The 16,801-nt window shown below is 48.7% G+C and overlaps 1 protein-coding gene across 11 annotated transcripts in view; it reads left to right on the plus strand.

Annotated features, from left to right (window-relative positions):
• Positions 1-16,801, plus strand: part of MAP7D3 (MAP7 domain containing 3) — a 1,453,570-nt gene that overhangs the window by 1,198,860 nt on the left and 237,909 nt on the right. For all 11 annotated transcript variants that reach the window (XM_069612805.1, XM_069612807.1, XM_069612812.1 and 8 more), the window contains one exon: positions 8,152-8,205. In XM_069612805.1, the coding sequence (XP_069468906.1) occupies positions 8,152-8,205 (54 nt within the window). The remainder of the gene's footprint in view (positions 1-8,151; positions 8,206-16,801) is intronic.

The raw sequence follows: 16,801 nt of genomic DNA on the forward strand, positions 1-16,801 counted from the left end.
TTGGCTTCTCCCTGAACTTGTAGTCCCATGTGACGCCAGTCCAAAGGCTCCCGTTCATTGGAGCAGTCCCAGACATTCGGGTGGGGAAGGCCTTCCCTCCCGAAGAGAGAATCTACAGCATAGCACAGATGGTGCAATAGTTCTGGAGTCCCGCCACCTTACTGCCGGCTTACTTCCTCCGCCTTTTAAGTCTCATAGGCGTCTGTATTTTTCCAGTGCCAGAGGCCAGGCTGCGCATGAGATCCCTACAATGGCTCCTAAGAGGTCAGTGGTCACAGTACCTCGGAGCGCTCACAGATCCTCTCAAGGTGTCCTGCCAAGTGATCCACAACCTCAGCTGGTAGACCGACCGTGGCAATTTTATGGCGGGGGAACCCTTCTGGCCCCCTTGGCCTCAGGGCCGAGTGGTCACGGATGCATCTCTTTAGGATTGGGGCTCTCACTGCAAGGACTTGCAGGTGAGCAGTCTTTGGTCGGAAATTAAATGGAAGCCAGGTGGCACATCAACAGTTGCGGCCCATCAGGTTAGCCATGAGGGCTTTTGCCCCGTCTCTCAAGGGGAAGCATGTCCTCATTCTGACGGACAACACAGTGGCCATGCGCTACCTGAACAAGCAAGGTGGTGTGCACTCCCTCCCCCTCTACAGACAGGCGATGCAGCTGTGGTTCTGACTGTTGGAGAACAGGATCTCAGTCTCAGCAGTTTTCATCTGGTGGAGACAGAGAATGGCTTGGCGGATGCTCTGAGCAGGCAGACCATGGTCTCACACGAGTGGGAAGTGTGCCAGGCATTGTGGGGTTGAATTGATTATTTTTCACTGACTGTAATTGTATATGTTTCATATTATTAGTATTGTGTTAATATTATTACATGTTCCGAGTCATTTTATTAGTGTGCACCTATAATATTAGTATCTTTTTACTTACTAAGTGTAATCCGTGTATTCCACTGTGTAGACTCACTGTGGAACCCCGACCTCACTCAACTCTTGGCTACTTTACATGCTACCTTGATTGATTTGTTCATTTGGCTTACCTCCCAGAAGTTTCTCCCTGTTCACTATTCCTAGGGTGGCCTCCTAAACTCTGTCCCCCAGGCCAGTTTGGAAAGCCATTCCAACACTGCGTTCTCTGCACACTTTCTCCTTATGATTCTATTTTTTCTGCTTTGAATTCTTTTTGTTGGCTGACATTGGAAGCAGTCTGCTATTTCGAAGGGATTGTGTCCTCCGACGTATTCCTCATCTTAGATCTTAGATATCTCCTTCCAGCTCTGCTGGCCTCGGAAAATTTTTTCTCTCTAGAGGGCGCTACGCATCGACGTCCTCCGAGTCGATGTCCCTCGACAGCCGCCGTGTCGACGTCATCCTGCCTATAAAGGCCGCGCGCAGCGTCCGTTGCTCAGTTCCGTTTTTCTGCGCTTACTCAGTGCCTCGGAATACCGTTGCTCAGTTCTTGTCAGATTAATCCTATTTTCCTCGAGTCATTCGATCCGTACCCGATGGCTTCCTCGTCGGAACCGACAACTCCTCGATCCGGCTTCAAAAAATGCCGAGATTGTGGGAAAAAGATGTCGCTGACTGACCCTTACAGAGTTTGTCTGTGGTGTTTGGGAGCTGAACACCATTGTTCGGAATGCGAGGACTGTATGTCCATGACAGCTAAGGCCCTGAAGGAGCGTAGGGGGAAGCTGGAGAAAGGTAAGACTTTTAAAGCTTCTTCTTCGTCGACGCAGTCGAGACACTCGTCTCCTCGTCACCATTCGCGCTCCAGGTCTCGGAGTGGGTCTCATCACTCCTCGAGATCGAAGCACTCGAAGAGGAGACGTCGAAGATCCCCTTCTCCGTCTTCCTCTTCCTCTGTTTCGCCAAAAAGAATCCCTTGCCCCACGAAACATAGTTCCCGGGCTGAATGGGAGGAATTCCGCAAAAATATGATGAGCGTCTTCGAGAAAGCGGCCTCGACCCCCTCGAAGACTGCCGAGAGCGATGCTCTGGTCGAAAGACCCGAAGGTCAAAAACGCCGCGAGTCGCAGTACCTGGTGAAGGAAACCTCTGGAGCGCGTCTCGAACCCTCGAGTAGGACTATGACCTCCAAACCTTCCTCGAAGGTTCCGTCGACGAGGGTTCCATCGACGCCGAGGTCGATGTCTTCGACACCGTTGTCGAAGGGACCTTCGACACACGGGTCTGTCGACTCGACGCCAGCTTCGACACCGGCGTCGACGCCAAGAAAAGTCACGGTTACGACACACCCAGTGACTATCGCCAGGTCCTTGACGTCGATGGCTTCCAGATTGTCGAGTAGAATTCCAATTCTGTCGAGGTCTTCGAGACCTCCGCCTTTGTTTTCGACGCCACGCTCGAAGCCTTCGACGTTGGCGTCGACGACATCGACGTTTTCGAGGCCGATAATGACAAGTTCGGCACCCTCTGCCTTGGAACTATGTCCTCAATTTTGGAAGAGGGTGAATTGTCTGAACAGGAAGACACATTTGAGTTGCAGGGACCTGTAACCCCAATTAGAGAGGAATTTTCCTCTGAAGAACGCAGGTTAAAGGATCTTCATGATTCCTTACATGAGGCAAGTGGGTTAGACACTTCCCCTGAGGTGGAGTTTGCTAGGCCAGACCCGGGGGACCATGCTGAAACCCCCTATAGAGCCTTAATGGCCACGATCACAGAGTTCATGGGGTGGTCTGCACCTTCACAATCTTTCCAACAAGATGACCTCACGGATATTCTTGACAAAGGCCCACAGGAGGATCCTGTGGTGCCTTTTCATAAAGCTCTTCAGAGGAAGATCATGACAAACTGGGAAACCCCAGATGTCGTACCAGCAGTAAATAAAAAACTGTCTACAAAGTACAGGGTATCTTCTACAGACCCGGAGTTTTTGTCTAAACACCCATCCCCAGAAAGTCTGGTGGTACAGGCAGCATCCTCTACCAATGTCAAAACGGCTTATCCTACCGTCCCACAGGACAGGGACGATAAAAAATATGATGCTATGGCAAAGAAAGTCTTTTCAGCATGTAGCATGGCGTTAAAATCTGTTAATGCTACTTGCACCCTTGCTAGGTTCAGCCATACACTTTGGGAGTGTGCTTCTACAGTGGCTGACTGCATCCCGGAGGGAGAAGAAAGGGATGCCTTCCTGAATATTATACAGGACGGTAAAGACGCTATGTGCGAATCCCTCCAGACGGGCATTAATTCGGCTGACAGTATCAGCAGAGCAATGGCGGCAAGTACATCAACCAGGAGATTCGCTTGGTTGAGAAAGTCTGGTTTTTCCCCAGATGTGCAAGCCAGGCTCTTGAACATGCCATTCGATGGCTCTTCTTTGTTCGGGAAAAAGGCGGATGACAGTTTAGAGAAACTGCAAACTTCAAAAGCAGCAGCAAAATCCCTAGGAGCTGCAATCCGTCAGACTCTCTTTCGTCCCACAGGAACCTCTGCGAGGGGCAAGTCCTTTCGCTTCTACTCCGCATTCGGAAGAGGTAGAGGACGACCAGCTCAAAGGGGACAAAGAAGAACTACCCGAGGTGGACGGGGTAGATATTCAAAAGACGCAGCAACAGCAGGTGCATCTTTACCATCGGCATCTGCATCAGCTGCCCCAAAACCACTCTGAGGACTTCCCTCACAGGACACCTGTAAGGAGGCAGGTTGACTCAACATCTGGCGGTATGGCAGGCTATCACGTCAGATGCTTGGGCATTGGGAACAGTTGCCCAAGGTTACTGCCTGCCTTTCCTACGTATACCTCAGAGTCATCCACCAGGGATCAGCTCTCAGAAAGCTCCAGATCCGCTCCTCTTGCAGGAAATTTTGGACCTGCTAGAGAAAGGTGCCATAGAACCGGTACCTGTAGCGGAGAGGAACAAGGGCTGGTACTCCCCTTACTTTCTCATTCCAAAGAAAGACGGAGGACTGAGACCCATCTTGGACTTGCGAGAATTGAACAAATTCCTCAGAAAAGACAAATTCAAGATGGTCACTCTTTCTCAGATCCTCCAGGCCCTTCAGTTCCAGGACTGGTTGGTATCTCTGGACCTTCAGGACGCTTATTTCCATGTGCCTATCCATCTCAAACACAGGAAATACCTGAGGTTCGCAATTGGCAACTCTCACTATCAATTTCGAGTGCTGCCATTTGGGCTGACCTCCGCCCCGAGGGTCTTCACCAAGTTAATGTCGGTAGTGGCTGCAAGTCTAAGGAGGGAAGGGATTCACGTCTACCCCTACCTGGACGATTGGTTGATCAGGGCTGTTTCTTCGGAACAAGCTCAGATCCAGCTAAATCACGTGTGCCACTTCCTTCACAGACTGGGCTTCTCCCTCAATTTAAAGAAGTCACAAATGATACCATCGCAGAGACTCCAGTTCATAGGAGCGATCCTGGACACTTCCCTGGGAAAAGCCTCGCCACCAGAGGTGAGGGCTCAAGATATTCTACAGATGCTTACCAAGTTCCAACATGCCCAACGTCTCCCAGCCTTCGACTTTTTGAGGTTGCTAGGCCTCATGGCATCCTGCATTTTCCTAGTGCCAGAGGCTCGCCTGAGAATGAGATCCCTCCAGTGGGCACTGAGGACTCAATGGTCACAATTCTCAGGGAGAATGACAGATCTTCTTCAGGTTCCCGGCAGGGTGGCTCGAGACCTTCAGTGGTGGGCCTGTCAGGAGAACACTCTGAAAGGAGAACAGTTTTGGCAACCCTGGCCGGAGATAACAGTAGTCACGGATGCCTCACTCACGGGGTGGGGAGCCCACGCCAACGACTTGACCATCAGCGGTCGTTGGTCTCCATCGGAGTCCAGACTACATATCAACCTGTTAGAGCTGAGAGCCATCAGACTTGCGCTGAAGGCGTTCCTGCCAGCTGTACAAGGGAAGAACGTCCTGATAATGACAGACAACACGGTGGCCATGCATTACCTCAACAAAAGAGGAGGCGTAGGATCACTACCCCTGTGCAGAGAGGCGATGCAGCTCTGGGTTTGGGCAATCCAAGAAGGAATCGCTCTATCGGCAGTTCACCTAGCCGGAGAGAAGAACTTGACAGCGGACGCTCTGAGCAGGCAGAACACAGTCTCCCACGAGTGGGAGCTAGCTCAGGAAGTCCTTCAAGAGATCTTCGCCCTTTGGGGAACCCCTCAGGTAGATCTGTTCGCCACCAGCCTAAACGGGAAATGCGACCTGTTCTGCTCAAGGGAATTTCCCCCGAGAGGAGCTCTGGGAGACGCGTTCATAGTGGACTGGGAGTTTCCGCTTCTGTACGCGTTCCCACCGGTCCCTGTCATTCCTCAAATGATCAGGAGGTTGAGAAGATTCCGGCGAACCATGATCCTAATTGCCCCGGATTGGGCCAGGAGAACGTGGTACCCGGACCTTCTAGACTTGTCCATCTGCCCTCCAATTCGACTTCCACTCAGAGAGAACCCACTCTCACAGAAGGGAGGTCAGGTTCTCCATCCAGACATCAAAACCCTCAACCTTCACGCTTGGCTTCTGAAAGGCTGATGTACAAGGATTGGGACCTCCCTGATGATGTTATGGAGGTGTTGCTTTCGGCAAGGAGGCCAGCAACAAAGTCTTTATACCGCTGCCGTTGGAACAGATTTTGCAGCTGGTGTAGAGAACAGAATATCGACCCTTTTTCATGTGGTACACCAATGGTTTTGTCCTTCCTACTCTATTTGGCAAATTCAGGCTTCAAGTTGGCACCATTAAGGTCTATCTCGCAGCGCTATCCATCTTTAAGCTTACTGCGGAAGAACCATCCTATTTCAAATTACCCTTGGTAATACAGTTTCTAAAGGGGTTAACCAATGTTTATCCCCCAAGACCATTCCAAGTTCCCCTATGGGATTTAAACTTAGTACTAACTTTCCTGATGGGCACACCTTTCGAACCTCTCCATTCTTGTTCGTTAAGATTCCTTACCCTTAAAACTGTTTTATTAATAGCACTTACATCTGCTAGAAGGGTGAGCGAATTACAAGCTCTTTCTTGTAAACCCCCTCACACAATATTTCACAAAGACAAAGTTGTCCTGCAAGTGAAGCCTAATTTCCTCCCAAAGGTGGTTTCTGAATTCCATATCACTCAGAAGATTACCCTACCATCTTTCTATCCTCCTCCTCACCCGGGGAAAGAGGAAGAGAGGTTACACAGGCTAGACCCTAGGAGGGCTTCAAGTTTTTACATCAGTAGACTAGCCAGGATAAGACAGGCAGACCAGCTGTTTGTAGGTTACGCAGGTCACAAGCTGGGGTTACCAATAACTAAGCAGACCATTTCCAGATGGATCATTCTAGCCATTCTGGAATGTTATAAACTGGCAGGGAAAGAGCCCCCTCAAAACCTTAGGGCTCATTCAACCAGAGGTATTGCAGCTTCATCGGCCCTCAAAAGAGGCGTGCCGGTTAAAGACATCTGTGCGGCCGCTACATGGTCGTCTGTCCATACCTTTACACGTTTTTACAATTTGGATTCCTCCTCCAGTCAAGAGACTAGGTTTGGAAGGGCTGTACTGCATTCTATTCATCAATAGAAGACAGCGTGAAGTCAGTACTCCCTCCTCCGATAATAGAATACTGCTATGGGAGCCTATCTAAGATGAGCAATACGTCGGAGGACACAATCCCTTCGAAGAACAAGTTACTTCTTACCTTGTAATGTTCTTTCGACGGGATGTTCCTCCGACGTATTCCTCATCGACCCTCCCATCCATCCCCGCAGTTCTACTTCCCTTGTTGTTGCAGCTTACGCTCCTTCAGGGTGATTAGTTTAGTCCAGAAAGTATTATTGTGGGCTACAAAACGGAACTGAGCAACGGACGCTGCGCGCAGCCTCTATAGGCAGGATGACGTCCCGGCTGTCGAGGGACATCGACTCGGAGGACGTCGATGCGCAGCGCCCTCTAGAGAGAAAAAATTTTCCGTGGCCAGCAGAGCTGGAAGGAGATATCTAAGATCTAAGATGAGGAATACGTCGGAGGAACATCCCGTCGAAAGAACGTTACAAGGTAAGAAGTAACTTGTTCTTTCATTCCTCTCCTTAGTATTTAAATGTCTCTACGACCTTGCTTCCCTCTGTCTTTCGTCTCCTTTGACACTCCTTTGACCCGCCTTCCCGTTCTCTTCTCTCCCAGTCTGTCTGTTCAGGTTGTCACTCATCCTCCCTGTGCCTTATCTTGTTTCAGCTCTTTCTCTCTTCTTGATCCTAAGCACTGGAATGCCCTCCCTCTTTCTATTCAATCTCTGACTTTTCAAAACCGGATGAAAAGAGGACACTCTTGATAACTAATTTATTGTAATTTCCTACTGTTGAACTGTTTTGATCTTTGTGAAGTGCTTGGGTGTTGATCGCTGTGTAAATAAAAACAAATACAAAATACAAACACAGTACTTGAAGCAGGTGGTGGGTGAGAAGTATTAAGAGATATGATTAGATGTCTAAGAATTACCTGACCCCTTGTGAATCTCAGCTTGCCTTTGTATTTACACCATGCATTTACTGATCTACAGGTTACAGCCTTGCAGAGCTCTGCTAGAGCAGTGGTCTTCAAACTGTTCATCCTTAGCCCCCACCCCCTGTTGTCGCCCACCCACACACACCCTTTAGTAAAATGTTTGTTTCCGCCCCCATGTAAAAGTTCTTATATTTTCTGTTGAAAACAGTCACTGTAATCCCTTTTTAAACATATGATTTGAATTTATATAGTGCTATACGTCAAAGCGCTGTACAGAAGTAAAAGCGGTATAAATATATCTCAAAGTTTTTGGAAAAATAAGGTAAAGTTACTTGTATGTAACTGTTACATATAAGTAACCTGTTTCTTCTTAACATTATCCGTTTTTTACATAAAGTGTCCCATTTATCTTGCTGTTCCACTTTTTTGTTCACTTGAATTAGGCTAGCATAGTTTCAGCTAGTAATGTACCTTTGCTGTGGTTATCGGGCAGTTGAATATGCAAAATAAGCTTAAACCTTAGAGTTAAATGTTTTCAAGGTCCAGCTTTTGTAGATTGTGATAAGGCAGTTGTAGTGAAAGTATTTATTCAAGATCTTTGGCACCGTTTGTAATTTAGGACTATTGTGTGTTTCCAGTGGGATGAATATGCTTTTTAATCTTTTTCAGCGAATTGAAGAAATAATGAAAAGAACAAGAAAAACAGATCAGGGTGATGGCAAAGTAAGTAAGCTTGTGTAATTCTAAAGTCATCGAGTGAATCACACACAAAAGTTGTAACTTTACAATCGTGTGTTAAAAATATGACCTGCGTAGGATGGTTGAGCAATGAAACTTCATAGACTTAAACTTAAACTGGGAGTAAACTGGTCTTTTTGAACTATTTGTATTTTAAGGTGAATGTTTGAAAAAGGCATATAGGGACTAGAGAACTTTCCTAGAAATAATAAGGAATACATCTGTAAAACAGTGTCAATGATGGGACGTGTGATGAATCCTAAGTCCTCATAAAAACCCTACCTACATTCTCCCAGGTGGCATGGGGAAGGCAGCTGCTACCTGATCCCGACCCTGGTAGTGGTATTAGCCAGGAGGACCACCTGGGAGGAGACCCAGATCGGCTTAGAAGAGGTAAAAGTCCAAGCTGCCATACAAAGCGCTGCCCCGAGCCAGAAAGAGTGGGGACCGGTAGCCTGAACGAGGGCTGTGGGGGCTACGCTACGCTGCGTTGCATGGGAAGCAGTTGGTCTGGGGGTAACGGGGCTGTTACACATAGTTGCCGGTGACCTCCACGCTTGTTTCGCTGTATTTAATTACCGGTCCCTGAAAGGGGTTTAACCTGCTACTTGCATAGTTGGCTGGAAAGATGTGCCCGCTCACATGCTTGTGGTAACCTTGGACATTGTGATTGTGCCTCCTCCCCCCCCTCCCACCCCAGACTCTGTGGTGTGCTGCCGCTGGAGAATCGTTCAGAGAGGGAAATTGTACTATGGAGGCCAGGGAAGCGGATTGAGCGCTTGATGCATCTCACACGGACAAGGGGCACCTTTACCCTAGAGTGTGCCTGCTGCTGTGTGTTTATGCGGACTATGGTCTGTACCACTAACCTGGCCATCTGGGACTGCCGACTGACTACAAGGCCCTGTGGTGCTGATGTGGACCCTGGTGGAAGGCACACTCTGGATCTGCTGCTGGACTGCCATTATCCTATTTTACAGGTTAGCATTCCTGAGATAGTGCTTGGGGTGAACTGCGTGCAGAGCGTTACACCCTAGAACTGGGAGAACAGTGTTTTTACCATTTGCTTGCCTTACGATCACTGGGGAAAGATGACGTACTGGCTGGTCGCGCTCTATGTAGAGCTGCCATAACACTGCATCCCCAATAAGTGCATTCTGACTGGTGAATTAAGGCACTTTCTTCATATTCCGGTGAAGTGTTCATCCCCACCTGAGCCGTCTTCCTTCCTCCTCTGCTGCTGGAGCACCAATATACCCCGTTCAGCAACCTGGGTGGTGACGTACACCTGATTCGTCTTCGCCTGTCTTGTTGCCAGGCGGCCTGGTGAGTTCATTGTGCAGTTTCTCCACACCCTACCCCCAAATCTCTTTGCCCTCTCCCACCATGGTGCTCTCCATCTGCCCTATTTCCTCGAACTGCTACTCTATCTCCTGTCCTACCTCTCTTTCGAAAGCCTGGAAGGAAAAAGTTCAAGAAAGATCTTCTGTTCTCCAGCCCAGGCCTGCCTATCGCTGACACCTACGTCAATCCTTCTTCCAGACAGACTGTCACTGACATGCTCTTTGCCGCTCCCTTTCCGGTCCAATGGTCTACCCATGTGGTCTCACTACTCTCCCCTTTTGAAGGGATTGTGTCCTCCGACGTATTCCTTAACTTTGATGTTACCCATCCCAGCTTGCTGGCCTCGGACATTTTTTCAGTAGAGGGCGCTGCGTGTGGACGTCCCTCGAGTTGATGTCCTCGACAGCCTCCGTCTCGGCGCCGACATCACTGTGCGTATAAATAGACTTGCGCAGCATCCATTGCTCAGTTCCGTTTTTCCACGTTTCGTTGGCCTCGGAAACGTGTTGCTCATTTCTTTCTTCAAGAAGATTCAGACTTATTCTTCGAAGAAATCATCTTAATTCGATGGCTTCTTCATCCGAATCATCGACTCCTCAGTCCGGCTTCAGAAAGTGTCGTGACTGTGGGAAGAAAATGTCATTGACGGATCCTCACAGGATCTGTTTGTGGTGCCTGGGATCGGAGCATCACTGTTCGGAATGCAAGGACTGTATGTCCATGACGCAAAAGCCTTGAAGGAGCGTAAGGGGAAGCTAGAAAGAAGTAAGACTCTTAAATCTCTTACTCCCTCGAAAGTTTCTTCTGCAGAGTCGAGACATTCGTCTCCTCGTAGGCATAAGAAACATTCCCGTTCAAGATCTCAAAGCGGTTCCCATCAGTCTTCGAGATCGAGACACTCTAAGAAGAGGCGTCATAGATCTCCCTCTTCGTCTTCTTATGTCTCTCCGGAAAGGGTCACCTGCCCCACGAAACACAGCTCTCCAGCTAAGTGGGAGGAATTCCGTAAGAAAATGTTTTGCGTCTTAGAGAAAGCGGCTTCGACCCCCTCAGATGTCTAAAGGTGATACCCCGGGTGAAAGACCCGAAAAATCAAAATGCCGAGAGTCGTTGCACCCGGCGAGAAAAACTACCCGAGAGCGTCATGAACCCTCGAGTAAAGGCAGTAAGACCGCGTCATCGAAGCCGTGGTCGAAGGTTTCTTCGACTCATAAATCTGCATCATCGACACCTTTGTCGAAGGGCCCGTCGACGCATAAATCGGTTGCGTCGACGCCGTCTTCGACGCCACTGTCGACTTTGATAAAAGACAGACCTACAACTGTCACTACATCTCAGACAGTAGAGGTGACTAGGACCTCGACCATGACGTCGAGAATGCCATCGACTATTTCGATGACACAGAGTAGGATTCCGATCCTCTTGAGTACATGGAGGTCTCTTCAAACTGTCAACACCCTTTTCGAGTTTGTCGAAGCCTGTGACTTCCACGTCGACAACCTCGACGTTTTCTCAACCAGTGACAACAAATTTGGCTCCTTCTGCTCTAGAAATGGGTTTTAAACCACTAATTTTAGAGTCTTGTCCTCTATATATGAGGAAGGGGAGGATTCCAACCATGAGACCTTTTGGTTTACAAAGGACCACTACACCCATACCAGAGGAATTTATCTCTGAAGAGAACAGGTTAAAGGACCTTCAAGACTCCTTGCATGAGGCAAGTGGTTTAGATACTTCTCCAGAAGTCGTTTTTTCTAAACCAGACCCTGGGGAGCATGCTGAGACTCCTTATAGGGTTCTGATGGCCAGAATAATCAAATTCATGGGGTGGTCTACACCTACACCTTCTTTTCAGCAGGATGACCTTACTGATATTTTAGATAAAGGTCCACAGGGGGATCCTGTTGTTCCCTTTCATTCTGCTCTGCAAAGAAGATTTTCTGCAAATTGGGAAACTCCTGAAGTTATCCCTGCAGTTAACAAGAGACTGTCTGCTAAATACAGGGTATCTGCTACAGATCCTGAATATTTGAGCAAACATCCAACTCCAGAGAGTTTGGTTGTACAAGCAGCAACTTCATCAATCAGTAGATCTGCATTCCCTACTATTCCACAGGACAGGGATGATAAAAGATTTGATGCTATGTCAAAAAAAGTCTTTTCGGCATGTAGCATGGCGCTTAAATATATTAACGCCACTTGCACGCTTGCAAGATTCAGCCATACACTTTGGGAGTGTGCTTCATCAGCGGCTGACTGTCTCCCAGAAGGAGAAGAAATGGAAGCATTTTTAAACATCATCAAGGATGGAAAAGATGCAATGTGCGAGTCCCTTCAAACAGACATTGATTGTGCTGACATTATCAGCAGGGCAATGCCGGCAGGTACCACAATCCGCAGATTTGCGTGGTCGCAGAAGTCTGGTTTTGCTCCAGATGTACAAGCCAGACTTTTGAACATGCCCTTTAACGGCACTTCTTTGTTTGGTAAGAAGGCTGATGACAGCCTGGAGAGATTACAAACATCCAAGGCAGCAGCGAAATCTCTTGGGGCTGCAATCCGACAGACTCCGAATTTCCCCTCAGGAACCTCCTGGAGGGGTAGGTCCTTTCGCTTTTACTCCGCATTCGGGAAAGGTAGAGGACAGCCGGCTCAAAGGGGCCCGAAACAATTCACCCGTTGTGTACGGGTCAAAGGTACAAAAACCGCAGCAGCAGATGCCACTTTACCCTCGGCATCTGCGTTAGCTGCTTCTAAACCCCTCTGAGGTCTTTCCTCACAAGACACCAGTAGGGGGCAGGTTAACTCAACATCTGGCAGAATGGCAGGCTATTACGTCAGATGCTTGGGCATTGGAGACAGTTGCCCAACGTTACTGCCTGCCCTTCCTACACACCCCTCCGAGTCAACCACCGGGGAACAGCTCTTTGAAGTTTCCAGATCCGCTCCTTATGCAGGACATTGTAGACCTGCTAGAGAAAGGTGCCATAGAACCGGTACCTGTAGCGGAGAGGAACAAGGGTTGGTATTCCCCCTACTTCCTAGTACCAAAGAAGGACGGAGGATTGAGACCCATCTTGGACTTACGAGAATTGAACAAATTCCTCAGGAAAGACAAGTTCAAGATGGTAACTCTATCTCAGATCCTTCAGGCCCTCCAGCTTCAGGACTGGTTGGTATCTCTAGACCTTTAGGATGCTTATTTCCATGTGCCAATCCATCTCAAACACAGGAAATACCTGAGGTTCGCAATTGGCAACTCTCACTATCAATTTCGAGTTCTGCCATTTGGGCTGATCTCCGCCCCGAGGGTCTTCACCAAGCTAATGTCGGTAGTGGCTGCAAGTCTAAGGAGGGAAGGGATCCACGTCTACCCCTACCTGGACGATTGGTTGATCAGAGCAGGATCTTCGGAACAAGCTCATATCCATCTGGATTATGTCTGCCACTTCCTTCACAAGCTGGGCTTCTCCCTCAACTTAAAGAAGTCACAGATTATACCATCACAGAGACTCCAGTTCATTGGAGCAGTCCTGGACACTTCCCTGGGAAAAGCCTTGCCACCAGAAGTGAGGGCTCAAGATATTCTGCAGATGGGTCAACAAGTTTCAAAATGCCCAACGTCTTCCAGCCTTCGACTTTTTGAGGTTGCTAGGCCTCATGGCATCCTGCATTTTCTTAGTGCCAGAGGCTCCCCTGAGAATGAGATCCCTCCAGTGGGGACTAAGAACCCAGTGGTCGCAATTCTCGGGAAGAATGTCAGATCTCCTTCAAGTCCCGGACAGAGTGGCTCGAGACCTTCAGCGGTGGGCCTGTCGGGAGAACATTTTGAAAGGAGAACTGTTTTGGCAACCATGGCCGGAGATAACGGTAGTCACGGATGCCACACTCACATGGTGGGGAGCTCATGCCAACGACTTGACCATCAGCGTTCGTTGGTCTCCATCGGAGTCCAGACTACATATCAAACTGTTGGAGCTGTGAGCAATCAGACTAGCGCTGAAGGCTTTTCTGTCATCAGTACAGGGGAAAAATGTCCTGATAATGACGGGCAACACAGTGACCATGCACTACCTCAACAAAAGAGGAGGTGTAGGGTCACTGCCACTGTGCAGAGAGGCAATGCAGCTCTGGTTTTGGGCAATTCAGGAAGGAATTTCTCTATTGGCAGTTCACTTAGCCGGAGAGAAGAATTTGACGGTGGACGCTCTGAGCAGACAGAGCATAGTCTCCTATGAGTGGGAGCTAGCTCAGGAAGTCCTTCAAGAGATCTTTGCCCTTTGGGGAACCCCTCAAGTGGATCTGTTCGCCACCAGTATCAACAGGAAGTGCGATCAGTTCGGTTCAAGGGACTGATTGCCCCGGATTGGGGCAGGAGAACGTGGTACCCGGACCTTCTGGACATGTCCATCTGCCCTCTAATTCGTCTTCCGCAAAGAGAGGATCTTCTCTCGTAGAAGGGAGGTCAGGTTCTCCATCCAGACATCAGAACCCTTAACCTTCACGCTTGGTTTCTGAAAGGTTGAGCTACAAGGATTGGGATCTCCCGGATGACATCATGGAGGTGTTGCTTTCGGCTAGAAGGCCGGCAACAAAGACTTTATACCGCTGCCGTTGGAACAAATTTTGTCAGCTGGTGTAGAGAAAAGAATATTGAACCCTTTTCATGCAGTACACCTATGGTGTTATCTTTCTTACTGTATTTAGCAAATTCAGGTCTTCAAGTTGGTATGATCAAGGGCTACCTCGCAGCGCTATCCATCATTAAGCGCACTACAGAGGAGCCTTCATATTTCAAATGACCCCTGGTAGTCCAATATCTGAAAGGGTTAACTAATGTTTATCCCCCAAAGCCCTTCCAAGTTCCATTGTGGGACCTAAATCTAGTCCTAGGTTTTCTGATGGCTACTCCATTTGAACCACTCCATTCTTGTTAATTAAGATTTCTCACTCTTAAAACAGTCTTTCTAGTGGCTCTAACATCTGCCAGAAGAGTGAGCGAATTACAAGCTCTATCCTGCAAACCTCCTCATACGACCTTTCATAAAGTCAAGGTTGTCTTACAAGTGAAGCCTAATTTTCTTCCAAAGGTGGTCTCTGAATTCCACATTACTCGGAAAATAACTTTACCTTCATTCTATCCTCCTCCCCACCCAGGGAAAGAGGAAGAGAAGTTACATAGGCTGGATCCAAAGCGTGCCTTGAGTTTTTATATCGGCAGACTTGCTAGAATAAGACAAGCAGACCAACTGTCTGTAGGTTATACAGGACACAAATTAGGGATGCCAATCACGAAACAGACCATTTCAAGATGGATTATATTAACCATTCTAGAATGCTACAAATTGGCAGGGAAAGAGCCCCCCTCAACATCTTAGGGCTCATTCAACCAGGGGTATCACAGCTCTCCTGAGAGGGGTTCCGATTCGGGACATGTGTGTGGCTTCCACATGGTCGTCCGCACATACTTTTACAAAATTTTACAGCCTGGATTCCTCCTCTAGCCAGGAGACAAGATTTGGCAAAGCTGTGTTACATTCTGTACATTCTTAAAGGGAAGTATTCAATTTTACTCCCACCTCCTCTTTTACACCACTGCTATGGGAGTCTATCAAAGATGAGGAATACGTCGGAGGACGCAATCCCTTCGAAGAACAAGTTACTTCTTAACTTCTAACGTTCTTTCGATGGGATGTTCCACCAACGTATTCCTTATCGCCCCTCCCATCCATCCCCGAAGTAAAACTTCCCTTGTAGTTGCAGCTTACGCTCCTTCAAGGTCAATAACCAATTCATGCACAGCTAATTTCAAGCTTCAAAACAGAACTGAGCAACGGATGCTGCACAAGTCTATTTATGCGCACGGTGATGTCGGCACCGAGACGGAGGCTGTCGAGGGACATCAACTCGAGGGACGACGACACGCAGCGCCCTCTACTGAAAAAATTTCCGAGGCCAGCAAGCTGGGATGGGTAACATCAAAGATAAGGAATGCGTTCGAGGAACATCACATCGAAAGAACGTTACAAGGTAAGAAGTAACTTGGTCTTCTCTTCGTCTCCCATTAATGGTGGAACAAGGTGGGAAGTACTCTTGGCACACTTCTCATCCTCTAAGTGCATCATCAATGTCTATGGCACTGTCATGGCCCAGGGTACTCGGCCCATCCGCCTCCTTCTTGATAAGCATCTTCCGTCTCTCATCAGTTTCCGCCCTTCTCATGCCAATTCTAGGCCTAACTGGTATGGAGGCAGAGTGGCCTTGATCTTCCCTGAATGGGTCCCTGCTACGATCATTCCCACTCAGACCTACTCTTCCTTCGAATGCCTTGTCTGCAGGCATGGTGTCTCGCCAACCCTCTCGTTGACTCTCGCCACCATCTACAAGACCCCTGGTCCGGTCTCTCCTCCGGGCCCAGGTTCCTGCTCACCCTGCCACCCTCCCGCACTGCCTCCGGGCCACCTCTTGCACTGGGGTCTGTATCTGTACCCATACACTCCCCCCCCCCCCCTTTTTCTTCCTGCACTTATCAGACCTACCCTGTCTGCTGCCTTAAACCTAGCCCTTGCAAATTGCAGGCTGCACTAAAACTGTTTTTTGCCTTTATTATTTATTTATTGTTATTTATCTGTTCCTCCTCTGCTTCGCACTTTCCACTTCTCCCTCCTTCCATGCACTTTTCCCCTCACGCTCCCCCTCTTCCATGCCCTTGCGCGTTCTCAATGTCACTGGGCCTAGTAAGATCGCTGTTTTGTTCTCCCCTGTTCCCCTCCCTTGCCTTGTCGCGCTCTGAAACTCTTGTCTTGTGTACGAGCGCGATAGAAATAAAATATCAATATCTTCCTCTTGGAGTGGTCTGACCTCCCCTCTTCTTGCTTCTCCTCCAACCTTCTCCTCCTCAGAGACTTCAATATTCACCTTGACTCTCCTGATTCGTCCACTGGACTCTACCGCAGCATCTGTGACTTTCTTTCCCTCACCATTCTTCCCGCCGGTCTGACGCACTCAGGCACACCTTTTGATGCTCTCATTTCAGCGGACATCCCCATCTCCAACCTTCTCACTACAACTCTTTCCTGGCCTGACCATGCTCTCCTGTCCTCTCACCTGGATCTGTTAGGTCCCCGGCTAAGCCTCTGCCAGCACCTCCAGGCTCCTTCTCTCTCATTCGACCGCTGAGGCGACTGTCAGTTGCTGCTTATGCCACCACTCCTGCCGCGGACTCCCACACTGACTC

Source organism: Ambystoma mexicanum, chromosome 5p (genome assembly GCF_040938575.1).
Source record: "Ambystoma mexicanum isolate Mex_15411 chromosome 5p, UKY_AmexF1_1, whole genome shotgun sequence".
Classification (NCBI taxonomy): Eukaryota; Metazoa; Chordata; class Amphibia; order Caudata; family Ambystomatidae; genus Ambystoma; species Ambystoma mexicanum.